The 26,500-nt window shown below is 44.7% G+C and overlaps 2 protein-coding genes across 8 annotated transcripts in view; one reads left to right on the forward strand and one right to left on the reverse strand.

Annotated features, from left to right (window-relative positions):
* The window catches only part of smyd2b (SET and MYND domain containing 2b), an 11,688-nt gene extending 10,407 nt beyond the window's left edge, over nucleotides 1–1,281 (forward strand). For all 3 annotated transcript variants that reach the window (XM_079996781.1, XM_079996782.1, XM_079996783.1), the window contains exons 10-12: nucleotides 1–107; nucleotides 739–847; nucleotides 1,032–1,281. The exon at nucleotides 1–107 is cut by the window's left edge and continues 68 nt beyond it. In XM_079996781.1, coding sequence (XP_079852907.1) covers nucleotides 1–107; nucleotides 739–847; nucleotides 1,032–1,115 — 300 coding nt within the window. In that variant the 3' untranslated portion in view covers nucleotides 1,116–1,281. The remainder of the gene's footprint in view (nucleotides 108–738; nucleotides 848–1,031) is intronic.
* A 549-nt stretch (nucleotides 1,282–1,830) lies between these two features.
* Nucleotides 1,831–26,500, reverse strand: part of LOC307227455 (tyrosine-protein phosphatase non-receptor type 14-like) — a 45,223-nt gene continuing 20,553 nt past the window's right edge. For 3 of the 5 annotated variants that reach the window (XM_079996773.1, XM_079996774.1, XM_079996775.1), the window contains 16 exons: nucleotides 19,399–19,496; nucleotides 18,087–18,154; nucleotides 17,654–17,724; nucleotides 16,854–16,941; nucleotides 16,439–16,527; nucleotides 16,214–16,301; nucleotides 15,897–15,979; nucleotides 15,204–15,264; nucleotides 14,203–14,281; nucleotides 12,032–12,501; nucleotides 9,953–11,239; nucleotides 8,482–8,622; nucleotides 7,216–7,434; nucleotides 4,860–4,988; nucleotides 4,466–4,700; nucleotides 1,831–4,340 (listed from right to left, as the gene is read on the reverse strand). In XM_079996773.1, the coding sequence (XP_079852899.1) occupies nucleotides 3,952–4,340; nucleotides 4,466–4,700; nucleotides 4,860–4,988; nucleotides 7,216–7,434; nucleotides 8,482–8,622; nucleotides 9,953–11,239; nucleotides 12,032–12,501; nucleotides 14,203–14,281; nucleotides 15,204–15,264; nucleotides 15,897–15,979; nucleotides 16,214–16,301; nucleotides 16,439–16,527; nucleotides 16,854–16,941; nucleotides 17,654–17,724; nucleotides 18,087–18,154; nucleotides 19,399–19,496 (3,595 nt within the window). In that variant the 3' untranslated portion in view covers nucleotides 1,831–3,951. Of the gene's footprint in view, nucleotides 4,341–4,465; nucleotides 4,701–4,859; nucleotides 4,989–7,215; nucleotides 7,435–8,481; nucleotides 8,623–9,952; nucleotides 11,240–12,031; nucleotides 12,502–14,202; nucleotides 14,282–15,203; nucleotides 15,265–15,896; nucleotides 15,980–16,213; nucleotides 16,302–16,438; nucleotides 16,528–16,853; nucleotides 16,942–17,653; nucleotides 17,725–18,086; nucleotides 18,155–19,398; nucleotides 19,497–20,516; nucleotides 20,641–26,500 lie in introns of those variants that run through there. The other 2 variants (XM_079996776.1, XM_079996777.1) reach the window with 2 other exon arrangements.

Raw genomic sequence — 26,500 nt, forward strand, 5'->3', positions numbered from 1 at the left:
AACATCTACATGCTGCACATGATGTACCAGGCCATGGGAGTGTGTCTGTGCCTGGCCGACTGGAACGGAGCCATCCGCTATGGAGAAAATATCCTGAGACCTTACAAGTATGCGTCGATATCTGTTCACATTGATGGTTGAATTAATTTGCACTTCTGGTACGTACATTTTGATCCGACACGCCGTCTACTTTTAACTTCTCTTTTGATTTTCTTTTGATTTCGATTTTTTTTTTTTTCCTTGAACATGCATTTTTTTTGTAAATATCTAAATTATTTTGTTAATGTCTAGTATCGCCATGTTCCTTTTATTATTCTTTAATAATTTCATTGCTTACATAGACACTGGCTGTACTTTCAATCATTTCACCAATAGATTTTGAAGAGATAACATATTCTATATATATATTTTATATATATTTTATATAAATATTTCATATATACTATTTCAGTGATGACATTAAACATTATAGAGTTTGGAAGCCCAAAATAGATCAGTTCATTTTGGATTCACAAAAAAGTAACTTTTGAGTTGCTAATGCAAAGAAAAAAATATTATCTGAAATGGAGTTGTCTTCATAAAGAGAGCCATTACATCCAGAGCAACTGTGATGTTTATCTCATATTTATGAATGGCTCATAAATAATAATCATCTATTACTTACAACACAGGACTTAGTTTGATTGCGTTTGAAAGCCATGACTTATTTTGTGCGACTTCCTGTGTTGTGTTGTGCAGTGAACTGTATCCCCCCTACTCCCTGAACGTTTCCTCCATGTACCTGAAGCTGGGACGCCTCTACCTGGGGCTGGAGAAACGCTCCATGGGCCTCAGCGCGCTGAAGAAGGTAGCGCTGCACCCTGATGTTTAGCATTCGAATACTGTATATGATTTTTATGTAGAATTGTTCGGTGTAAATGTACAATGAATGGGGCAAATTATAGATGGAACAGAATGGAAACAGGGTATGTGTACATTTTAAAAGGGATTTGTGTGTGTGTGTGTGTGTGTGTGTGTGTGTGTGTCAACAGGCGATGGCCATAATGGAGGTGGCTCATGGGAAGGACCACCACTACCTGGTGGAGTTGCGTAAGGAGATGGCACAGGCGAAATAAACCACAAACAAAAACATGACATGAGAGAAGTGTGTCTCTGAAGAGGAGCTGAACAGCTCCACCTCCATTTTTCACAGCACTTGGAAAAGAGGTTTTTCTCTCAACATGTTGTGAAATATTTGGTTGATAGTTTACACTTTTATTACAAAGTTATTTCGTGGGAAAATACTTTTGTACAGGAGATTTATTGTTAATGTATGTGTGCATATTGTGTGAATGCGCCAAACTTTGGAAGATTTTTTTACTCGTTCTGTCTAAAAGGTGTATGAGTGGCATGTCACTTGTATTCCATTTTTCATCCATTTACATCTGTGGATGCGGGGGGTCAATGCAACAAAGTCCCTGTCAGCCAACTTTAGGTTCCAGGGAATGTGAACCTTTCACAATGGTCTGTTGCAATACTGCGTCAGTCATAGCTTTTGCAATTGATTCGAATTAGAGGACATGTTCCTCATTTTTCAACCCAAATGACGGGAAAATATTGGTTTCCATCATTTATGACGTTTTATAGCTCAACCTCGCTGAAGCTGCTGAAGCTTCTCTTAAATGCAATCCATCGGGGCAAAGACTGAAGCCTTAAAAAAATACATAAAGTCATTGTAATTGGAATTATTATAAATGATGGGAACCAACATTTTAATAGGGCATGGGTCAAAAAGAAAATCCTGCAGATTCTTTCCTTCAGATTCACAAAATAAACCATGTTGAGACAAACTTAGAGAAAATAAGGCTTTATTGCATAATGGGCGATTATGACAGCTTGTACATATCTGGGGATAGAAAAAAAAGGACTTGAAGCACTGAAAAAGCATATACAAAACATATGTACACAATATATTTTTGAAAGGAATCCAGATATGTTTCCAAAATTAGGGGTAAAAACAACTGTGGAATGCAGTGTGAAAAAAATACTGTCACAAACAGAGCAGAAGTGCAACGGACCACTTGTATGTCAAGAGAGCATAAAGCTTATACTTATCTGAGAATAGATATATACATGAAATATAAAAAAGCATGCATAGTTTATTATTATCTTGCGGTATTTTAAGGGTACCAAGTCAAAAAAATAATATCAATAATAATACAAATCAATCATACAACTCTTTTCGTACATGCCCATTATGTACAGTTACTTTGGACATGGCTGGCTTGGTATTACAGTACAGAGAAATAAAAGTAAAAAGTCATAGAAAATGAAAATCTACAGAAAGCAGTCATTTTGTAGACAGATTCAGGCACATGTTAATACTATCATGTTGTGGGGTTTGGATCAGGAAAGAATAAGAAAAGGCTGCCCTTTTTAGAGGCACCAGTAGCTGGACTATATTACCGAGACTGGCAACCCAATGGAGGATTTCAGCCCTAAACTACATCAAAAAGGAGTGAAAGTGACCTGAAAAGTCAGATTTCATGACTTTGTCAAAATCTGACAAACTAAATGTGGGTTTTAAAAATTTTGAAGATAAGAAATTGAAACAAACATAGTCTACCAAATTGTACATGTACATCCAAAGGTTGGTAATTTACTCGTATTAATACCTGTCCCTCTTGGAGGCTATCACTAAGGTAAGGTTGTTTTTCTGTCTCAATAAGGCACAAACAGTGTTAAACAAACAATATCATGGAGGCTCATAGGTGCTACTGGTGTAGCCATTGTTATCGTCACTTTGATGTACAATTATATTAATATCAGAATGTTTTAAGTTACATGTGAGGGTTGTGGTAGGTCAGTAACAAAGACACGGGTCATTTTGTTGTGTGTATTTACCGTGCAAACAGGCTAAATGAGAAGGAATACTGGCGTCATTCTACTGACATTCACAAGAAAAGTTGTGTATAACGCAGCACAGGAGGGTTCCCAATCATTAAATATTAGTTAAAGTGATAATAACACTCGCAAATGTTCCATATTTGCTGTTCTTGTTACAGAAGGTGACCATGTCAATGGAAATAAATAACTTAACACAAAGAAATGTTTTCCTCCTAAAACAAAACGAAAGCTGCTGAAATGTCCGGGCAAATACTTGCTGTTTCAATCAATAATCTGATAAATATCTGCGGGGAAAGGTTCAGGACAAGGTTTGAGAAGAATACTTTTCTTCTGCCAGCTCTTTCAGACATGGAAAAACAACTGTGAATGAGGCATTGAGCAATGCCTCCTTATGGCTTATAAATACAGAAATTAAGCTTTAGGTACTTTCAACTGTCATTGGGACTTTTTTTCCCTCAAATCAATTATTTAATTGTATTTATTTGGGCTGAAACACGTGAAACTTGTGAGATTTGTTGCGTATTTCAAATTATACGTGACAAAAGTTAGAATTTTACATTTTAAAGGGGACGAAATTGGAACCAAAATAAATAAAATGACTTTTAGAAGCATTTAATTCCCTCAAATTCCCCTCATTGTCCAGGAATAGACAAGACTAGACAGACAGGCAGATGCTAACATTGACAACGAGGAGAATTTGGAAAAAAAAAAGATGAATGTCCTTTTCAATATAGGCCAACATGTTACCCTCTTATTGTGGCCCTGTAGTTTGTAAATGAATGCCCTATACTGTATACTTTCATGCCCTCGAATGGACTTAAAAAAAAAAAAACAGATTTGTAAGTAAATGCAATTAAACATTTCAAAATCAAAGAGAACTTGCTACCAAAAAATATACTGCTTCAATAATATCAAACCTGCTTTCCATTGAGAGAAACCGACTAGGTACCGTTCCCACGTGTCAAAGGTCACAAGCGGGCCCTTTGACTCAGATGAGGCGGGAGTTCTTGAGGAACTGGATGAGGACCTGGTAGACAAACTTGTACTGGGAGATGGTCTGCACCATCAGCATCCTCTGCTGCCGGAGGTGTGACAGCATGGTGGGCACCTCCACCCTCTGATGGAGAGAGAGAGAGAGTTTGTTTTGATTAATATACTATTCATATTTTGATTGAAAATTGAAATAAATTTTTTTTTGTTTTTTTTCATCACAAATGTCAGACAAAACACATATAACATTGCTATTGCTGAGATACCCACAGACCCTTCGTCCCCCCACCACCCGCCCACCTCATTGTGCTCTAGGCAGCTGATCATCAGCTCGGTGAGGATGACAACGCCGGTGCGGCCCACGCCCGCGCTGCAGTGCACCACCACGGGGGGGTTGAGGCTCTTCGAGGTGTCCAACATGGAGTTGGTGTGACGCCTCACCGACTGGATCTCCTCCAGGTAGGCTGCAGGGCAAAGACAAATGAAATACAATTTTGAAAGGATGAGGAGAAAGACAGAGGAAGAGGAAAGAGAGAAGGTGTTGGCACAGCTCTGACAATGCTGGAGGACGCCCCGAACGGTCACTCACAGAGGAATCCCTGGACGTATTCGGGGCAGCCGTCCTCAGGCCAGTCCGTGTACTGCAGGTGCCACACTGTCCTCTCCTGGCCCGACAGCAGGTGTTTGACCTTTAACCCCGTGGTGGCGTAGCAGCCGGAGTCGGTGCGGAACTTGGTGGTGACTTTAAACTTGCCGTGTGTGGCGGAGTTGTGCTTGGAGCCCAGCTTGGGCCAGTAGCGGTGACTCTTGGAGCGACCGCCCTCCTGCAGGGAGAGGGATGAAAGGAGAGAATTAAGAGAGACGAAGAGACACACACTGTCTTCCTATTACCCTCAAACTAAGATGGGCAAAAACTGTTTTCCATTAAAAAAAATGATGATCCATGAAGAAATTGGTGTGGGTGTGTGTGTGTGTGTGTTTACCTCCTCTGCGGTAACCATTGCAATCACATTGACCCCTTGTTCCCAGACCATCTGCCAGAAGTCAGCGCAGGTGTTGGCAAGCGGCCCCTGGGTGGCTATGTAGTGCCACTCTTCCCCACTTATCATCACCTGTGAACACAAACACACACACACACAGATTAAGAAACCAGTAATGCACAAGAAGAATGGAAAAATATGCTAATTTAAATGCAAACAAAATTCAAACCATCATATAAATAAATGATACCACATATTGATACCACATAGTAAAATCAAATACCTAATAAACTGAAAACTATACTCCGATGATGCAATACCCTCATCCACGACTGGAGGGCACTATTGTCACATGTTTTTTCTTCCATGGAAGAGCTCTGTTCTTTTTCTCTTTGAGATATTATTTTAAGTGCCTCCAGCATACACATACACACATACACAGACACACAACTAAACTCAGGTACAAATAGAAGCCGGTAAGCAAATCCTCAGGGTCTGACGTCCAACAGCCCGACAAAAAACCCTGGAATGTCCTTACGTAAGGACCGTGTCCCTGCTCATTTCCCAGAGGTTGTGCCTTGTGACTGTACACACTGTATCAAAGATGGACGTGGAACAAACAAGGTCTTCTGTGGTGTAGTAACCACCTCAGATGACTTCGAAGTAAGAGGGTTACACGCTAATTGCCTCTGACTCAGCAGCGCCAACTCAGATGCATGGCATCCATTCCTGCGTCCATACCCCGTTCACACCAGCACAGACTTTTTAAGATAAGATAAGATAAGATAAACCTTTATAAGTCCCACAACGGGGAAATTTACATCGTTCCAGCAGCAAAAAGGGGACAGCAGAAAATAAAGAGCATATCAAGTACACACTGTAAACAATATAAAATATATAGAAACATACAAATAAAAAAATCACCATAAATAGTACCCATATACTGCTAAGTGTATTACATATATCTTGACACATTGCACATCTTTTTCTTTTTTTTTTACATAAAAAAATTTCACTTGGATTTTTTCACAGTTGTGTGTGTGTGTGTGTGGGGGGGGGTTGGTCTACTGGCTGCACTGTTAGTTATACAGTGTGACAGCCGCAGGAAGGAAGGACCTGCGATAGCGCTCCTTCCCACACTTTGGGTAAAGCAGCCTATCACTGAAGGAGCTCTCCGGTGCCATCAGAGTCTCGTGCATGGGGTGGGATTCGTTCTCCATCATGGATGACAAGCTTAAACATCATCCTCCTTTCTCCCACCACCTGCACTGGGTCCAGGGCCCCCCCCTGGACAGAGCTGGCCTTCTTGATCGGTTTGTCAAGTCTCTTCCTGTCAGCTGTGGTGAGGCTGTTGCCCCAGCAGACCACTCCATAAAAGATGGCTGATGCCACCACGGTGTTGAAGAAGGTCCTCAGGAGAGCCCCCTGCACTCCAAAGGACCTAAGTCTTCTAAGCAGATAGAGTCTGCTCTGACCCTTCTTATAAAGTGCATGTACGTGATTGGTCCAGTCCAGTTTATTGTTCAGGTGAACACCCAGGTACTTACTTTACTTTGAAAGCCGAGCGTGGATATTGAGCTGGAAAATGTACAGCTCAGGCCGTCTTAAGAGGGTTTTGGAGTTTGCACCGCATTCCTTGGGAATTCCACTCAGATCTCAAGAGAGTCAGGGTCCCGAGCTAACCTTAAAAAGCTGCATTTGACCCCTTCCTGTGAGCATGACTGAGACCAATGGAGTCTCAGTCTGAGTGACAGTGTTGTTATTGGGTGAAGTACTTTGTTTTCATTTGAAAATCAAGGTGCATCAACTGAACTAATTAAGTAATTAATTGTATGTTAATATATCCTACTATACTACTACTATGCCCTATGGCTAATCTAAATAACACATAGTCGAGGTCTCTAGGACTGATTGCTGGACTGACAGTTTCGTTGTTTAAAGTGGAAATCTGTGAGATTGTCAGAATCCCATCTCAGTCCCAGAATTCCATTCGAAACTGCAATATTTTTTATCAACAACCTCATTTATCCTCGCACTTCAGCGCATTCTTGCCGGGAAAGGTGGACCCCGCCACCAACAGTGGGAACACAATATATAGGACCACATGCATAACGCAAATGTATTGAATTGCTGTACCTTATGAAATGTATAAAGTATAAAATATGGGACAAATACAGGATTTTTTTTTTTGCAAAATGATCTTATGGATTACCACTTTAATATTTACATTGACAAACAAAGAGAGAACCTCATGATAAATCTCCAAGTTAAATTCTCAAAAAGTATTTTTATCTCATGTGGTCATTACCCCAGCATTCCATTCAATGTCTATCTGTTGACCTCCTGAGCCCAGGCCCACCTTGATGTGCGAGGCGTTGATGTAGCCCGTGTTGTTCTCCTTGTTGGGAACGAGCTCCACCCGGTTCTCCTCGTACGGCACCGCGTCACGGAAGCGGTTGCGCTCGGCGTTGTCTGGGAGCGTGGCCGTGGCGAGCAGGCAGTCGGGGCGCTTCTTGGGAACCTGCTCGTACTCGGTGAAGAGGCACTCCTCCTCCAGCTTCAGCTCCAGGGTCTTGCACTGAAAGAGAGAGAAGGAGAAGTTGCTTGTTAAATTCCTAAAGAGCACATTAATCCTCGGCGGGCCCTTATTCACATGCATTCCAGGGGCCTTTTCACGCCAAGGAATTGCAGCGATCTATTAACAATTCAGTGTCCTAAAGCAATTCCACACACTTGGAATCACCACCTTCCAGAGTCCAGGCTCTTCACATGAACTCCCCCCCAAACGGAGCTGTGTTTGAGGTGTCGGGGTGACGGACACGGAGGACAATGTGCATCGCTGCTCCTTCACGGTGCTCTGCCCCAGTGGGAGACATGTTTGTCAGGCCGGTCACGATGAGAGGACAACGATGAGAGGCTAGTCCCCCTCTTTCCTCTTCTCTGCTCTCTTTTCTTTCTGTTTGTCTGTCTCTCTGTCTGCCCCCCCCCTTTCTCTCTTTCAGGTCACATTCTCTACATTCCAGCGGGCCTGGAGGCGATAAGCACCACCATGCCACACGTTCCATAGCCCACTTAGCCCCCCACCCCATCGGCCCCGGCCCGGACAAAAGCAGCACTACTCACCTCGGAGCTGAATAGATGGCAAACAGACACACTACACTGACTGTGGAATGCGTTAAATTGGCCCAGTTGTACGGAACTGTTGTTGTGTTTTACCGGTGCTTAATTTAATTAAATACAGACAGTTGTAGTTGGGTTAGAAAAATCTCCATCCATCCACCTTTGTTCATGTGAAACAGGTGGTTACATGGTATTCTCTGATGAAAGTCCAAATGCATACAGCAGCTACACTGACTATAATTAACACAATATATATTGAGAGGATAAGAAAGTGGGAAAGTCCAGAATCAGCCCTCTTGTCACTGTAGCGTGATTATAACTCTTTTCAATATGATTATAAATGCCCCGTATTTATAATAACGGAAAGTCCTCACAATGATCATGGAAATAAAAAAGAAGCCATCCACAAGGCAATTTCTGCATCTCCCAAATTTCCTCTTGAAACAGGTTTAAAAGACAAAAGCCCTGCTTTACAATTTGCTCGTCATAGTGAGTGTCGTCTTACCCGTTCGTCCGTGGCCGTCTTGGCACCATCCTCCGCCGGGCTCTCCGGGACCGGCATGCGAGCCACATAGAGGCCGTTGAGGGCGGCCATCATCAGGGGTCTCTTCATGGAGTCCACTGACATCTTCTGCCTCTCCAGCGTCTTCAAGAGAGGGGACAGACCCGCTGTCATGGCGGCAGATAACAGGGAAAACAGCGCAGGCCCGACTTGCCCTGCTCTCGACTGGGTTTGTGGCAGTAGTTTGTTTGTTTGTGTGTGTGTGTGTGTGTGTGTGTGTGTGTGTGCGCGTGTGCGGGTGTGTGCGGGTGTGTGCGTGTGCGGGTGTGTGCGTGTGCGGGTGTGTGTGCCTGCGCGTGCATATATGTACACATGCATGTTTGGCTCCGGTCCATCTGAGGGCGCATCAACACCCTAGTGCATCTGTTCTGCTGGCCCTTTTGTTAAGTCCCACTAACTAGCTCTACATACTGACCTGCAGGGACCGATCCAATCCCAATCCGTAGCGTCCCTTATCTCTCCTCTGCCTCTCTAGCCCATTCCCTCCATCTCTTTTTTTCCCACACATACCTTTTTGGCCCTTCTTTGAGCTTTTCCTCACTTTGCAGGAACATGCAGAGTGTTTCTCGTCTCTCTCGCCGTCTCTGGTTTCCGCAAACACCCCAACAAAACTCTGGCCCAGATTGACTGGTCCCTCCCCCCCTCCTAAGGATTACCTCCCCTAATCTCAGTTGCCGCTAAACCACCGGCACCGCCCGCGCCCCCTCTCCAGACTCCTCCTCCCAATTTTTGGGGACTGCCTAATCAACAGTTTGAGGGTTACCGGGGACACCATCTTACTTTGAAGCTGCGTGTTATAAGAAATTGTGGCTTTGGCGGCGAGGCTAATAGGAGCTGGTGAACCTAGAACTTCTGGGAGATGTTATGATGTTGACTTTGAGGATGGAGAAATCAGCATTCTCATTCGAACACAACCCCTCACACACGCACGCCAACTCAATGATCTTGAACAAAGAGGTTTAGGGCCACTAAGCGAGGCGATAACATGTTTTTAACTCGGACCTGGACATCGGTACTGGGTCAAATGCTTGCGCCTCGACGTGGAACCGGGCAACACGAGCCCACACCCAGCCCAAAGTGTAATCTGCGGGATTAACAGGGGTTTAGCCGCCCGGAGGGAATGAGAACCTAATGTTACGCTGTCAGGGTGCTGAAGACGGGATTACAGCTAATAAGGACCCAGCTAGCAAACAACAAGCTGCAACATTCACAACTACAGCAGTATGCTTGTTTACTCACGGGGTAAAGGGTTTGTCACATGGCTTTTATTAAAAGGCAGGTGTTTCTCATTACAGCCAGAATATTTTGACTCAAAGAACAATTGGTGCACTGCTTCTGATGTGTTAGAATAGTGTGATTCCGCAAAACAAAACAAACATGGTCGAACTAATGCGTAATAGTAAAGGAGCCTCACCCTCTGAGCGATCTCCCTCTCCACGATGCTGTCCTCCAGGGAGAACATTTCTGAGACGGGTCTCTCTTTGACCGGCTCCTTCCTCACCCTCTCCTTCACGCTGGTCAGGTCTGGTTCTGAGATGGACGGGCCCAGAACCGCCCCGTTCATCCCGGCCTGCTCGCCTCGGCTCAGCGTCCCGCAGCCTTGACCCTGATCCGCTTTGAGGCCTTGGCTCTGGACTTGCGGCTGGGTCACATCCACTGGTCCCTGGTTGTTCTGCGGTCCTTGACTATGGTTGTGGTTTTGGTGGTGGGCGTGAGTGTGAGTGTGGTTGTGGGCGTGGGTGCGGATAGGCGTGGTGCTTAGAGGTCTAGGGGGTCCGGGGTACTCTGGGGGCGGCTTGTTGGGCAGCTTGGCCAGCGCCGCCTGGAGCTGGGCGCTGATGCTAATGTCTTGGTTCAGACCCATGATCTGGACGTCCAGCTCGGGCCGCTCCTCCTCTTCCTCCTCCTCCTCGCTCTCGCTGCTGTGGATGAGCATGGTGGCGTTGGAGAGTGTCTTCTGATGCTGGTAGGCCACCGGCCCGCTTTGCGCCACCGAAGCCTCTTGGGCTTTTTGGACGGGCATCTGCATGGGCAGCTCTTTGGGCTGCTGAGGCGGAGGAGGCTGGGGTGGTGGGGGCTGGGGGGTTTGAGGCTGGGGCTGGGGAGGCATCACCTGTTCTCTTAGAGTGTTCCTTCGATGGAGGGGGGCGTTCATGCCTTTGATCACCATGGCCTCCATCCCCCCTCCTCCACCCCCAGCTCTCATGCTACTGATCACCTCCATGCTGTGTCTCTTGCCCAGAGTGGAGCGGTGTTTGGCGGCTGCTGTCAGCGGCTCGCTCACCTCCTGCAGCGACTGGTGGACAACAGTCGAGCTGTCCGGCTGGAAGGTCTTCACCGAGAGCTGCACCATGCGGGTGACCAGCTCGGGGCTGCTGCCGCCAATGCAGCGATGCCGATGGCTGGCCAGGTCGGGCGTGCTGGTGGCTGGGCGGAAGGAGCCGGAGGGGTACGGCGGGGGTGGCCGCGACATGTGCTTCCTCAGCATGTTCGCCGTGGCCGCGTAGCTCCCCGCCGCGTTCCGCTGCTGCTTGGTGTTGGCCAGCTCGGGCGTGCTGACGGTGTGGGAGATGGAGCTTCCTACACTAGAGCTGCCTCCACCCCCGACGCCTCCGTTGATGCAGGCCGACTGGCACGGGCCCTGGCCGCTCGCCGGCCCTCCCTGGTGGGGGCCGTGGCACACCGGTTTACTGTAGCTGATCTGAAGGAGGGAGCGACACAGAAAAGTCAGGAAGGAAGATGGAAGCACAGATTACAAATTTCTTACTAAGTCTGTAATTTTACTCAAACTTAAGTATTCATCACACTGTAATGATGTAATCTGCATTTCTACTTTCACAATCATCCCTCGCTAATGAGTACAATTTTAATTTCATCCAAATCGTTCATCTGCATTTTTTTATTGTGACCAATCACATAGTGGTTGTGGATCGGCTGGTCCCGATCATTTTCCAAACCTCCTCTGGACGTTTGTTTGCATTGGGAGGTTTATAACAAGTACATGTGTTTCTAAGCAGGTTTAAAAACATTTGTAGTATCTGCTTTATCTGTATTTGTGTACGAATTGTTATCAGAGTGATATATTCTGTGCTTTGTTGAAATATATTTTCTACACGGATCTCCTCTTTCTAAGTAAATGCTTCTGTTGATACTGTATTAAACATTAACAGTTAAAAAGTAACTAATACTCTTAGCAGCATTTTTTTTAAAGAATACTTTGTACTTTTAGTACAAGTATTTTATTAAAGCAGTAGTTTTTCCTTGTAGTTGAGTTATACTTAAATAATGTAACAGCACTTGTACTTTCCAACACTGATATGCGCATATGAATAATGCCTAATGTTAATGTAAACTTGCTTGAAATGTCATTTTTCGTGCATATGATAAATGACTCGTACATCACTGGTACTGGGGTCTTCGGGCCTGTACCTTGACACCTCCTGAATTCCTCCCAGGGATTAATTAGAGCTTATCTTATTTTATTTTATCATACCTGCGGTGCGTAGGGCCCTGGGCTGGGCCCCAAGCCGTGGTAGGGGCCCCTCTCCCTCATCTCGGGCTGGCTGTACACCAGGGCCTCGGGCTGCCGGTAGGCGTAGGCGTTGCTGATGTTGAGGCTGCGCAGCGACTGGCTGTGCAGGTCGTGGTGCGTGGGCAGCATGCGCCGCTTCTGCCGCATGACAGCGTCGTACTCGGGCGTGGGCCGGTACGACGGGGCGATGATGGCGCTGTGGCGGTGGCTAGGGATGTAGTCGGGGCGCATCAGCTCACTGCCTGGGATGCTGAGGTTGGAGGAGATGGGCGAGGGCTGCACGAAGGTCTGCGAGTGGTTGAGCGAGCTCAGGCTGGGGCTGCTGTACATGCTGCCATTGGGGACCGTGCCGTTCCGGAAGCCGTAGTCCACCGGGCAGCGGTCCAGGCTGGTCTCAGACTTGTAGTACGGGTCGTCATGGAAGATGCTGTCTGGACGGCGGGAAATGGAAAAATAAATATTTATTAATATTAACTTGTTTTTATTCATAGGAATTAATTTGAATTTATATAAACATCAATCACATAACTAGGTTTTGGTATGGGACAGGCCCGTGCAGAGACCTTAAGAGGGGCAGGTGCTCAAAGTAAAAAAAAAAAAGTGCACATGGAACAACATCATTTCCAGCATAACCTGTTGAATTTAAGGAATGAATATACAAACTGAATGTAATGTCTAATAATTTATTTTAATTATTATTGTTATTATTATTATTATTATTATAATTGTTGTTGTTGTTATTATTATTATTATTATTGTTGAAAGCAGTTTCCTAATACACTGTAAAACCTCTTTTTTTTCCACCACACTTTCATATGGGTGATCAACATAGACAGAGACCTAGAGAGCGAGGAACTGAGCCGTCTGAAAATCAACCCCAAAAGACCTTTTTGGAGGAATATTTTACAGTGGAATCTTTGTCTCAGTCGTCAGAAGGCTCTTTTTCTCCCTCTTTCTATGTCTCAGTATATGTCAATCACCCACAGGAAACTGAGGTGGAAAAAAGGTTTTACAGTGTATGAAAAAAAGCCCAAAACTTGCTTTCTACTTAATCCAAATGTAACATACATGACCTCAAAACATTTATTCTCACTATTTATATTGAAAATAGCTGTGCTGTGGTGTCCTAGTGGCTCAACCAGCTAAGCACATACCATATAGGCAAACACCTGCAGTGACCCAGGTTTGTTGTTCCTCCCTCTCTCTACCCCAATTTCCCATATTTATAACACATTATATATTGCTTTAAAATAAAAACATTAGTCTAAAAACATTAAGAAAACACAATTACTGTACATGACACTTTATTGTACGGTAAGTTTACCCTTTTCAAATGTTTTATTTAGGGATTAAAAATTGGCATTTCTCATAATACACTGAAAGTATCATATTTTTATTCCCAGTTTTACTCATCACACAAGCAAAGTAGTTTAATATACAGTATATATATGTATATATGTATTCTAAATATTAAAGACACAATTGAATTTGTCATGAGGGAATCTCTCTTTTTATAAATTTATAATAATATATAATAAATGCTGAGTGTTGGGCGGTCCCAGCACCAGGAAGACCACCATGTACATTGTGGTGTAAGTTCTTCCTCTTATTACTCAAGTTGGCAGTCGAGATTACGACACACAAGCAGAGACGGATCCATTTTGACTTACGTCGCCCTCCAGAATGATCGCACACCCACACATAGTTGAGACATCCAGAATAGTTTTTCCCTTTTCCGTCGCTCGTTTTCAGCGTCAAGTCATCTTGACGGATTATAAAGGTGGAGCCAGTGTGTGAGCCGGTGTGTGGAAAAGTGAATGAAAGAGGGAAGCGCTTAAACCGAGGCTGGCACACTTCACCCCGCCTGCTTGGTCTTGATTGGCGAGGAAATGGTTAAATTTAAATTGCTGTGAGTCACACGGCTGATGGGAAAGACACAATTAGCTCTATTCACGTATCTGAGGCATTTTTTTTAAAGGCTGTGATTTAATTAAGTTGTGGTTGAAGCAGTTGGGGGATGGATGAAACTGTGTGTGTGTTTGTGTGCGTGTGTGTGTGTGTGTGTGTGTGTGTGTGTGTGTGTGTGTGTGTGTGTGTGTGTGTGTGTGTGTGTGTGTGTCTCACTGCTTTACCTTGAGAGCTCTGCGTGTCCTGGTAGTGCTCTCCGTACTGGGAATGCATGGTCTGGAAGTTACAGGACTGGGGCCGCGGCTGTTTTTAAGAGATATACATAGCTAAACTGAAAAGACTGTATCTCAGGATATTAAATATACTTACAATAATATTATACAACAATATTATAATAATTATTATTAAAATATATAATAATAATAATAATAATAATATAGTTATAATATTTTAATACATAGAAGTAATGAAAACATAATAATATAAAGTTCAATAAATATGAAACATTTAATAAATGAAAAAAATGTTAAACATAAAAAAATACAAATATGAAATGCATGAAGAAAAATAAATCCAAATAAAAATACATTAAAATAAATATAAAATTTATCAAACTTTTCACATTTTAATTAGTATTTTTCCATTCTCCCTCCACTCAACCGGGCCAGGCCTGTGGTTCCTCCAGACCAGCCGTGTGGGCCGATATATTGTTCAGACTGAAGGCCCATTGTGCCACTTTTAGCGCGACTATTGTCTGGGACGGCGGGTAAAGCAGACGCACAAATCATTGCCTTCACTGTTGCACTGGAAGTCGAGGCCCTGCAACGCCCTGCGACACACTTTCCATGAGACTCCCCACCCGCCACATCACCCACCCACACACACACACACACACACACACACACACACACACACACACACACACACACACACACACACACACACACACACACACACACACACACACACACACACACACACACACACACACACACACACACACACAGACACACACAGGAGCTCTGAGGCTCAAGGCTCCCAGACCCGGCGTGGGAGATCAGGTTCGAGTCCCCAGACCGACAGGCCATTTTGTTATCTGGCCTTAACTGTTCCTACTGTCTGAAAACCAGAGCCTGGATTTCTTCATACAGGAACACATAGCAAGGAAGTTTGGAACCCCGTAGGTTCTCACAGACAAACAGAAGTTAGAATGGACAGGCGGTACCAGAGAGAGACGGTGGGTCCAGGTGGGACGCCTTCTGATCGGGGCAGGCGAGTGGGCCGGCCTGGGGACAGAAAAACACGGCAAGTGAGACTTTCTGGAAACTGGGACTCACAAAAGTAGAAGAGCCGCATGCAGAGGGAAATGATGTACAAGCAGCACAGTGTTAAATAATGACGTTCTTTCTTTTAATACACACCAATATGACACTAGTTTAGCGATTCATATTTAGTGTAAAACATTTAGTATAGTCTAACCTCAAAGATTGACAACAGCCTCTTCAGTGTATAAGTGAAGGAAAAATGTTAATAAAAACAATAAACTTTAAGGCACAACTTGCCTTCGTAGAAAACAACAAAAACATGCCTTCAATCCGGAATTTCCCTCCGGGGAAAGTGTAATCTTATGTTATTATCCCGGTATTCACCATACTCTGGCTTCATGATATATTCATTTAGAATTGTCTTCACTCATAAACAGAGGAGGCAACCACTCAATATCTTAGAATTCTGTTCAAGAGCATCTTTTTGAGAGCCTCTATTCTCCTTCTTCTATGACTCTGTAGCACTCTTACACCGTTTGTTCTTTATTTAGTATGGTCTATTTCACAAAAGGAAACCAACAGACTCCCGATCTGTTAGCGTGTGTGGATACAGAGGGGGTACTCGACGGCCTTCAACGGGCCTTGGGACTCACTCTGCGCAGATCTTGTTTTGTTTGTAGAACTTGTGTCTGGCGGTGAAAAGGCGGGCGATGTACTTGGACATTTCCATATCCTCCTGTTGGACACACAGGAGGAAGGTTGACATTTGAAAGAAAATAAAAAACGATGTGTGTATATTTTGTACTTCCAACATGATAGCCCTATGCAGTGTGTGTGTGTGTGTGTGTGTGTGTGTGTGTGTGTGTGTGTGTGTGTGTGTGTGTGTGTGTGTGTGTGTGTGTGTGTGTGTGTGTAGGTGTGTAGGTGTTCGACAGCCTTGGCGCTAAACTGTTGTAGTCATAACACTCACCGTGTGAAAGATGATGGTGTCCTCTTTACTCGTTATCTCCACTGTGATGGCTGATTTGTTGTGCGCTATGGTACCGATGTCCTTCCATCTGCCACACACACACACACACACCATTTCCATTACATTCCCATCCTAAAAACAGACATTTTCTCCTCGGTACTACAAGACAGGGAGGGATCGTCAAGAAGGTCAAGAGCGATGGATAAAGAGGTGGTGTTGACTTGCCTGTGGAGCATGATGGATCGTCCGTTCCGGTGTTTGACAAACACCCCAATGAAGGACACGCCGATGAAGATGTCATTGGTGTAGTTGTCCTGTGGTACAAAAAAAAAAGAAAAAACAGAATCCGTCTAAAAAGCCTGTTCACAATGAGTACGCATTTGGTCCTCCAGGTTCACTCCACCTTTCCAAACCCAACTTTGATGGAAATCTCCATTAAAGGTGTGACCGATTTCAAGCAATAATAAGGTATATATATATCATATCATATATATCATATATCATAAATCAGCCCAACAGCTTGAGCTCAGGATTCCTGGTTGGTCTAAACCCAAGAAGAAAGTGCGAGGGGTCTTCTTTTCTAAAGTAATAAAAAGTAGGATATCTGTTCATGTCCAAAGCACTGGGAGCGTGGTTGTACCTTTGCAGCGAAGCTCTCCTGGCCGAAGCCGTCCAGTTTCTCCACCTCCTTGATGTAGAGCAGCTCTGCTTCAGCGGGCTGCATGCGACTAAAAGGAAAAAAATAAATCAACATTTAAGACCTGCTCCATCCCTGACTTTCTTTCCATGGCCTCAATGGCATTTCTACACACAATACACGTGTTTGGAAAAACTGACAAACACATTCAAGAAAATGCTCGCACGCCCTTGATGTGCCCAACCATAACGTCCATGGATGTGTGGACTCCACACACTCACCAAATGGAGAGAATTTGATCCGCCTTTAAGTCTTGTATTTTTGCTGACTGACCTGCCGACTGTATGCTTGATGGCCTGTTTATATATGCTTTATACAATATGTATGTTATGTGCTGTGGCCATTCCGCCTGGCACACGCCACCCGAGTCTGGTGACACAGAGACACAGGCGATGGTGTTGAAACGTACCAGTTTATTGTCAAGAGTGGGCAAGATAAAACAAGCCCGGAGCAGACGGAAACTAAATGTCACGACAAGGGCTCCTCCGGTGGGCGTTTGGGGATGGGTGATTTAACCTGTGCTCATTGGCTGCTCTGACAAACAACAGGTGTACAGCCACCCCTGGTCCCGGGCCAAATTTACTAGACCCAAGACAGGTGTGGTTGCTTAAACCGCACCACCCCGCATGTGCTATTCTATTTCGGCCATTTATTCTTGTCTTTTAGAATCATGTAAAGTACTTTTGGTTTTGTTTGTAAAGCGCTACATAAATAAGGCCATGGTAGCCATGGCAGCAGCCTACCAGTGACTCTTGTGCTCCTCGGCTACTTTGTGAGTCCATTCCTCCAGAACTTCTTCTCCGTGGGGCCAGTTCTGAGCGAGGAGATAGGCAAGGAGGAGAAATGTCAGGGGCCGAGGAAAGAAAGCTAAGAACAACGGAAGGCCTACAGTCAACATTTCAGACGAAAGCAACACCTTTCATCCTGCCATTGTAGATAATTCTCGCTGTTCTTCTGTCACCATAGGAGGTAAAAGAAAAGGGCAGAGGGAGGCACAGGTGCACAGGTGAGACAAGAATGTCTTTAGGCTAAACACGCACGCCCGCGCGCACACACACACACACACACACACACACACACACACACACACACACACACACACACACACACACACATTGAAACAGTAACACACAACAACACAAGCACACAATAGAACCCTGAACATCTCAGACTCACCACTGGGAAGAGCACGTACTCTCTGAGGAAGTCCTGAGACATGAACTGGGTGAAGTCTCCAAAGTCAGCTGAGAGGAGGAAAACACACACACACACACACACACACACACACACACACACACACACACACACACACACACACACACACACACACACACACACATATATTTTAAAAAAAAGTATTTTTTATGTATTATTGTCATGTATTATTATTTTTTTACTCAAATTTGATCAGTCCTAATAGTCTTTGTTAACCTTTGTGGCATTTTAAGCGATCCCAAGAATTTGGTATTTCTAACCGCCCACCGTCTTCTTACTTTCTCACTGTTCATTATTGTCTTTATTGGGCTCATCAAGGGTTTGTTTCTGTTTTATTTATTTATTTGTTTGTTTGTTATGTTTTCTGTGTGATAGCTGTGTTGTTGTTTCCTCCAACCCCGGGGGACAATAAAGTCTTGGGATTGACCTATGACCTAAGGGCTTTTTTGACGGACACTTGGCAGACAATACATAGAGGCTCAGTCAAAGGCAAGATGGCCACCATTGAGCTCTTATTACTCATTATTTATTATTATTTATTACTTATTATTACATATAATTTATTTTTCCTATTTCCATTGTTGACATAGAATGATCAGTTTGCTAACGTCACACTCCCTGTACTTTAATGCCACATGAAAATAAACTACTTGGGAAATCCATATCTCGAACGGAATTAATTTTGTTCGACCGAAGCAGCATCCCTGTGATACGCTGTGTTCCCGCCCCCGAGATAGGAGCCGTAAGTATATCCCTAAGTGCTGCTCCACTGCTTGTCGGACATGGGGAGGGGCTGAGGAGAATCCCAACCTTCCAGCAGGCGATAAGGCCCTTCCTGCGGCCTAACCTTGGCGTTAACGATAAGCTAACTGTTTACGTTCACTCCGGAGACACCAAGCAACCTACGGCGAGACCGCAGAGGTAGAATGTGTGTGTGTGTGTGTGTGTGTGTGTGTGTGTGTGTGTGTGTGCGTGCGCGCGTGTGCGTTAAGAATGTGATGCCATACAAACTCAAGTGTACCGGGCTCTCCCCAGCGTTATGTGGCCATATTAGGTAGCGAAGTCAAGATGACCTGAGAATGTGTGCGTTTGCACTCTCTTCCTCTTGCTCCTTCTCTCTTGTCCTATCTCTCCCTTTCTCTGCTTATTCCATTATGTTTTGTGTGTGTGTGTGTGTGTGTGTGTGTGTGTGTGTGTGTGTGTGTGTGTGTGTGTGTGTGTGTGTGTGTGTGTGTGTGTGTGTGTGTGTGTGTGTGTGTGTTTTGATCGTTACCTTGTACCGCTAGGCCAGCTAGTCTGATCCCCTGCTCGACTGTGCAGTGGAGACGTCCATCCAACACCTCCTTCTTCACCTGCAGGTAATACTGATACCTGGGTGGAGGGAGAGGGAGAGAGAGAGAAAGAAAGAGAGGAAGAATGGAAGATTTTTTGATGTTTAAAAAACATTTATTCACATATTTTCAAAGGATATCTCCAACCATATGCATTAATGAAAAACAATTAGACATCCGAAACAACCAAAAAATTAAAATTAAAAACATAAAAAATATTAAATTAAAAACAACAAAAGAAAACAACAAACACATAGACAAAGAGCACATGATTACCAGTGTTATTTAAAAATGGGGCTAAAGAAAAGATTTGCCTCGACTATAGAACAGATGACATTGGAGTAGCACCACTGCTGTGTGAACTCATCCAGGCTGTTCCACCCAGACGGGGGCCCTCACTGGGGTTACAAAGAGGACGGCTGCTCCCGGGTCAGATTTGCTCTCCACCGTTATCTTTCTACACCCTTGCTTCGCTCACCCCTGTAAGAAATTCAGCCGCTGCCATTTTTTTCGCAGTTGTTTTTGTTATACCCTGCACCATAAATAAAAGCAACACTGGACCATTTCTCACTAAAAGCCGCAAACAATTATTTTAAAACGACAAATACATTTTTGAGTATTTTCTGTCGAGTCACAGAAAGGACACTGTTTTGGGACAGTTGGGTTAAAAACATTGACAAAAGAGTTGACTACGAGAGAGCCGTGTATTAATTCTCCACTGGAGATCACCTGCTCTCTTGTTCAAAGAAGCCTTGTACAAGACTCTCCACACGGGCATGACGCTGTTCTCTGTGCCCAGGTACTCTCTCCACACTGTGTCCCGCCTTCTATTTGAGTTATTTTTGTTTAAGACTTTGACACGGTGTTTGTAAAGTACCTTACCCATCACCACGTACAATATTTGTTTTGTCGTTTTAAAACCACCTGTTGTCTCTTTAAAACCATCTAAAACAGGACCAAGACCAAGTTCTGGAAAATGGTCATTTTTTTGCGAAGTTCTGCTCAGTTGCCATAGTCCCTCAGTATCTCGAGCTCCTCCTCTGAAAGTCTTTTTATCCACCTGTTTAGAAGGTCCCTTGTGTTGGCGTGTGGATCAGAGGTTTAGCAGCTGAGCTCCTGCCTGGGTGTCTTGAGGTCCTGGTCCTGCTGCATTCGTTATATGGCATCGCGTGATGTTCCCCGTGGAAACCAGTCTCTGGGAAAATCCTGGTGCGTGGTTTATCCTTGACGTCAAACCTGGCCTGGATCAGAGGCTCCTCCAGTAACCAGTGCAGGGAAGATGCAGGTTCCAACCTTTCCCATTTAAAAAGAGACCATGTTTTCAAAAGACTCTGATAAAAAGGAGGTAAAACGGCTATTTTAAAGGACTTCAAATCTGTGAAAAACAGATTAAAATCGCGCCCAAGCCCTCCTATCCTTCCTAAAATGCTGCTTGTTAGCCACCTCCACACTACATCACTAGTACCAGTGAGGTAGAGCTGAATGAATTGCAGCCGAAAAGTTTCAATCCTGCTGTTCAAGCGGATCAGCCCCTGTCCTCCTTCCTCTTTTGGTAAAAATAAAACATTCTGAGATATCCAGTGGAGTTTGTCCCCCAAAATATGAACCATTAGATATTGAATTTTCCCAGACAGGCTACCCTGTGCCACAGTACAGAGGCTACCAAGTTGTGGATGATTAAAACCCTTCCTCTATGAGACATTTTGGGTAGTAGCCACTTCCACTTGCCCAACCTCCCCTCTACTTTTTCTGTCACTCCTTCCCAGTTTCGAACACATAACTTTCTCCCAGTTAACCTTTGCAGCTGAAATAGTTTCAAAATCTTTTACTATTTTTACCAGTTATACAAATGTCCTCTTTATTGTTTGTAAGGACAATGATTTCTCAGCATAGGCCGATAAAACATATTTCATGCTAAAATCTAGTAAAAGCAGGCCTTCTAAAACATTAGGATATTTTGTAACATGGGTTTTGTAACATGAGAGTGAATACAACATGCGAGATAATGAGCAACCCTGTCGGAGCCCCCTGTGCACATTAAAAGGCGGACTCAGACCCCCATTGATCTTCAGTACACTCTCAATGCCCTGATACAAAACCTTGATGGCCTGAGACCAAACTTTTCTAAAGTTTTCCATAAATATTGATGCTCAACCCTATCAAACGCCTTTTGCTGGTCTAAGGGAACAAGACCAGTAGCTAAATCCAATGAACCAGAAACATCCAAAGTGTCCTGAATCAATGAAAGATTGTCTAGGACGGACCCACCAGGCATGCAGTAGGTCTGGTCCTGATCAATGACCTCTGCCATTACCTTCCTCAGTCTGTTTGCCAGAACCTTGGAGACAAGCTTGTAGTGCGTGCAGAGCAGAGATACCGGTTTGCCAGTTCTTTATGTCTTGGAGGTTGCCTTTTTATGGTAAAAGGGTTAAAACCGCCCTGCTGCAGCTCAGAGGTAGAACCAATATCATTAAAGCTTTCATTAAAAACACTTAAAAGATCTTCGTTTAATCCCTCCCAAAAAGAAAAAAAACAAACTGCACAAAGCCTATCTATGCCTGGGGCTTTCTCCCCTCCATGCTCTGAAGCACGATGTACATCTCCTCTGGAGCCAGTGGCCCCTCCACCTCCATGTTGTTTCCTTAGAGACCTGGGGCAGGTTGCTGTAGAATGACTTAAGCAACTCCTCATCCTCCACATAGTCACTGCTGTACAGCTCAGTGTAGAACTGCACAGCGCTGCCAGGTATCTCTCTTGGATTCCTAAGCTCCTGTCCACTGGCAGAGTGCAAAGTGTGGATACGTCTGCTTTGTCCTTTTGTCTTCTCCAAACTGAAGAAGAACTTGGAAGGTTTGTCCATTAAGTTCTCGAAACACAAAACGTGACCGGACCAGCACCCACTGAACTTCGGTGCCAAGCAGGTCCGCTAGCGCATTACTCTATTTTAGACTTGAGGACCTTAATATGTCCTCTACCTCCCGTGGACGGTCATAAACCCTGCAGTTCCACTATCTCAATGCCTTCGTAGACCTGGTTACGTCTCGTGTGGCATTGAGAGTGTACTGCTGACAGAGTTGCTTAATCTCTACTTTTTCACAGTCCCACCATTGTCTGAGAGAGGTTAAATCCTGCTTCTTCATTCCAAAAACACTCTAAAAAACACCCAGAAAATTATACTCAGCGGGGTAGTATTAAAATGCCAATAAGCACTTTTGGGCCGTACTTTTAAGATTAACACATTACACAAGACTAAGGAATGGTCAGTAAAAGCGAAAGGCATCATTATACACATTTCAAATGTGTTAAAATGATGTTTAACACAATCAAACCAGTCTGGTGTTGCCAGGGAAATAAAATTGTCCCTGGTGTGTGCCCATGTGTATTGTCTCTTGTCAATGTGCATTCTCTTCAAAACATCTTCCAGCCCAGGCACCTCCCTCAGCTCTGCCATGGCTCATCTGGATGCAGCGTGAGGTTCCATGTGGTTTCTGTCTAAACAGTGATTTTCGGTACAGTTAAAATCTCCTCCTAAAAACAAAAACTCCTCTCGATTGCAATTCATTCATTATTCTTATCATCATTAATCATTAACTTATTTAAAAGCAGCACTCTGTCAAGGCTTTTAGTGGGGGCGTACACATTGATAAAAACAACACTAAAACACTCAAACTTGGCCCAGACCACCATCCTCCTGCCCTCACACACTTGTTCAACAGTAGGAGTAAAACTGTGAGAATAAAACTCCCACCCCTCCACTGGTTGAGGTCATGTGGCTGAGATTCACTTCCCCGCCCCACTCGCTCTTCCAGTCTGTATCATTAAGACCGTCACTGTGTGTTTCTTGGATAAAAGTGACATCAATTCTCTTTAGTCCAAAAGTCTGGAACAGACATACTCTTTTCCTGATGTCTCTTGCTCTATTTAGGTTTAGAGTTCCCGCTCTGAAACCAGGCATTGTAAAATAAGCAGAGAGACAGAGGACAGTGAGACAGGAGAGCTGACTGAAAACTGAGGCTTCGTGCTGTGTCTGCGTCGTCCCCGTTGCTAAGTTCTAGTTTCATCTTTTGTACTGACTTCTTTCATCTGTACATCTACTGATCTGTTAAACAACCGTTCTGACGGAGGCAACAAATCTCTTGTCTCTCTTGTCTTCCGGTTGCAGGTTCCTCCTCCATACTGGAGTCAGACTTTTTTCAGTCCTTTTTTCTGCCTGTTTTCCTTCCGATCGTCACTTTTCTCACCTCTGAGCCGATCTTACTTTTGTTCCTTTCTCTTTAGGTGAGGTATGGCAAGTGAGGACTCTCCTCATCCTCACTGCCGACTGTCAGCACTGCTCTGGCCACAGTAGCTGCCGGAGCTCCTCCGTTTCTCCCTCCTTCCCACCTGCACCTTCTACCTCTCCACCAGCCTCTCCCTGTGCTCCTGCAGCACTGCCACCCACAGCAATCTCAGTATCAAGCAGCTTCAGATGAAGTCAGTGATGCTGTCCCTGCTGGTGCTTTACTCTTCTCCCCAGACACAGAGGCTTTTCCTGGACAGGCTCTTATCAGGTGGTCTCCTCACCCCAGCCAAAGCATTTTGTTGTCTCAGATGTTATGTGTAGATAGTAGTCAAAATCATCAACTCTTATTCTAAAACGCACGTTTAGATCCTCATTCTGTTTATCGAGGATCATCTGAACCTGTCTCCTGTGAGACACCACATGATTCAGCTCAGGTGCTTTGCATCCAGATGACTTTCTTTTCATGGTAGAGACAATTTTTCCACGTCTTGACCGTTCCCTGATCAGAATCTCATCACTTATAAAAGGTGGAACATTGGAAAATGTCACCCTTTCAGCTGCGGTTGGGAGAGGCGACACAAGACGCATCGTTCACTACGACGCCCCGTTCCACCACCACGTTCACCTTCTCGAAAGAATTGTAGCTTGAATGTTATTCTCCCTTGTAAGTCGCTTTGGATAAAAGCGTCTGCTAAATGACTAAATGTAATGTAATGTAATGTAATCTATAAAAATAACAACCGCACTACTCATCCTGGCTGCGGATACAACGCTGCCAGGACCGACAACCTGCATCACGGCCAGCGCACACTCCTCCACGGAGCACGGGGAAGCAGTGGAGATCTTGACCGCGTCCGTGTCAACCTGGTGAGGTCCGACATCGCTGCGGACCACGCAAACACAAACGGCCACGCCCACCAAAACAACACCCATCACCAAAAATACATTGAAAACATAAAGAAGATAAAAAAATAGTAAGAAAGTCACCCACTCCCCCAGTCGCTCACGCCCCCATCCACTCAGGGAGAGAGAAAGAAAGAAAGAAAGAGAGAGAGAAAGGTCACTAAGGCCACAAACGATAGTGAGGTTTTTAGTTGTGAAATGTGACTTTTAGTCAGCATCAGCATGTGTTGCGTTGTTCAACCTTATGGCAGTTAATTGTAGGCAGATAAATAAATCCCCCGCCCTAGGGGACTCCTAAGGCATTTGATAGGACTTCCATACATCCTGTAAATAAAAGTAAAGTCAGAAACTGTGTGCAACACACTGCACTCATGCTCAAAAGTGCTGCACTGTAAGCAACAAAATAAGTCCTCCCAGAAAACCATGTTTCTCTGCGCCTCAGAGTTGGGCAATCGACTGCGTGCGTCAAGCCAGCGTCAAGCCAGCATTGGTAAAGAGCAATGCCAGACACACTTATACCGGAGAAGAAGTGTTTCCAAATCCATGTCAGGAATCAGTGAATCACCAGCAGTCGAATTACCAGTGAGTCATTCCTGACTCGCCAGGAATGCCTAATGTATACCAGGAACAGCTAAACAATATGATTTTACAGTTCTGTAAATATTTCCTTAATGCCTACCTGCGGCTTTAGGTCACACAGGGGTTGGTTATACACGGTGGTAGGTTCCAAACAAAAGGGGCTGCGTCGAGCTGCTCAATTGTTCCACTAAAGTGAGGTAAACCGTGGCTCGGTTCAGTGTGGTTTTGGGCAGTGATTTGTCACGGGTAACTTGATATGACACCGTTCAGACTTGGCCCTCTCCGGCCTTCGTAAATTGCGGCCCGCGCTAAAACAAAACGTGTCTGAAATATAGCAGCGGTTACTTGGGGTTTCAAGCTCCCTTTGTCCACTTTTAGCCCGAGTCCAATTTTGGTGTTTGTCTTTTGAGGACCGGCGTTGGCCGCACGAGGCCACACACAGGAGCACGGAGGGAGAGAGAGCAAGAGAGAGAGAGGGGGAAAGAGAGAGAGAGAGGGAGGAGGTAGGGGGAGCTGTCAGGAGTGACCAGGCTCAGCTGTGTAGAATTCACATGCTGTTTCCTGTTTGTCGCTATGGTCACCACCGGGGGAGTCTTTAAAATGTGGGATGTGAAACACCTTTTCTGACACACACACCCGCATGCATGCACGCACTTACACGCACACGCACGCACACGCACACACACACCCCCGCGACCAGGGAGGCCGCTGAGTGAACCAGCACTTTCGGGCACTCAAACCTCGGCGTGGAAACTAGCGAGCTGTGCTGTGCGTGCGTTGGTCACTCACATCTACAGAGAGCGCACGGCTGCTTCAGCACGCGCTTGCGGTGGCACTCAACTCATTCACAATTCAACTGGTTCCAGACGTTTCTTCCCGTTTTCTTCTCTCCCGGTCTTCCTTCTCTTCTTCTAAAACGGACATTTCCAAAACACGCTCCCTCTCTCCCTCTCTCTCCCTCTCTCTCTCTCTCGCTCTCTCTGCCGATCCTCATCTTGGTTCTTGATGGTTCTACTGTTTTAGGTTTTACGTTTGGGCTGAAGATGCACCGTTGCAGTTACAGGTATCGACAACGGTCTGAAAATATGGCATTGTTGACGGTGAATAATCAGTCCGATCTGGAAAAAAAGTGACTTGATTTTTCTTTAATATAAAAAAATATGAGACGTCATTCACAAAAATGGATTATACACGAAACATTATGTTCTAGACTATTGAATCGTCCCAATACGAGTAGTCCATAACGAGGCTTAAGGCTAAGGAGTTGGTATTGGTATCGG

Source organism: Zeus faber (genome assembly GCF_960531495.2).
Source record: "Zeus faber genome assembly, chromosome: 2".
Classification (NCBI taxonomy): Eukaryota; Metazoa; Chordata; class Actinopteri; order Zeiformes; family Zeidae; genus Zeus; species Zeus faber.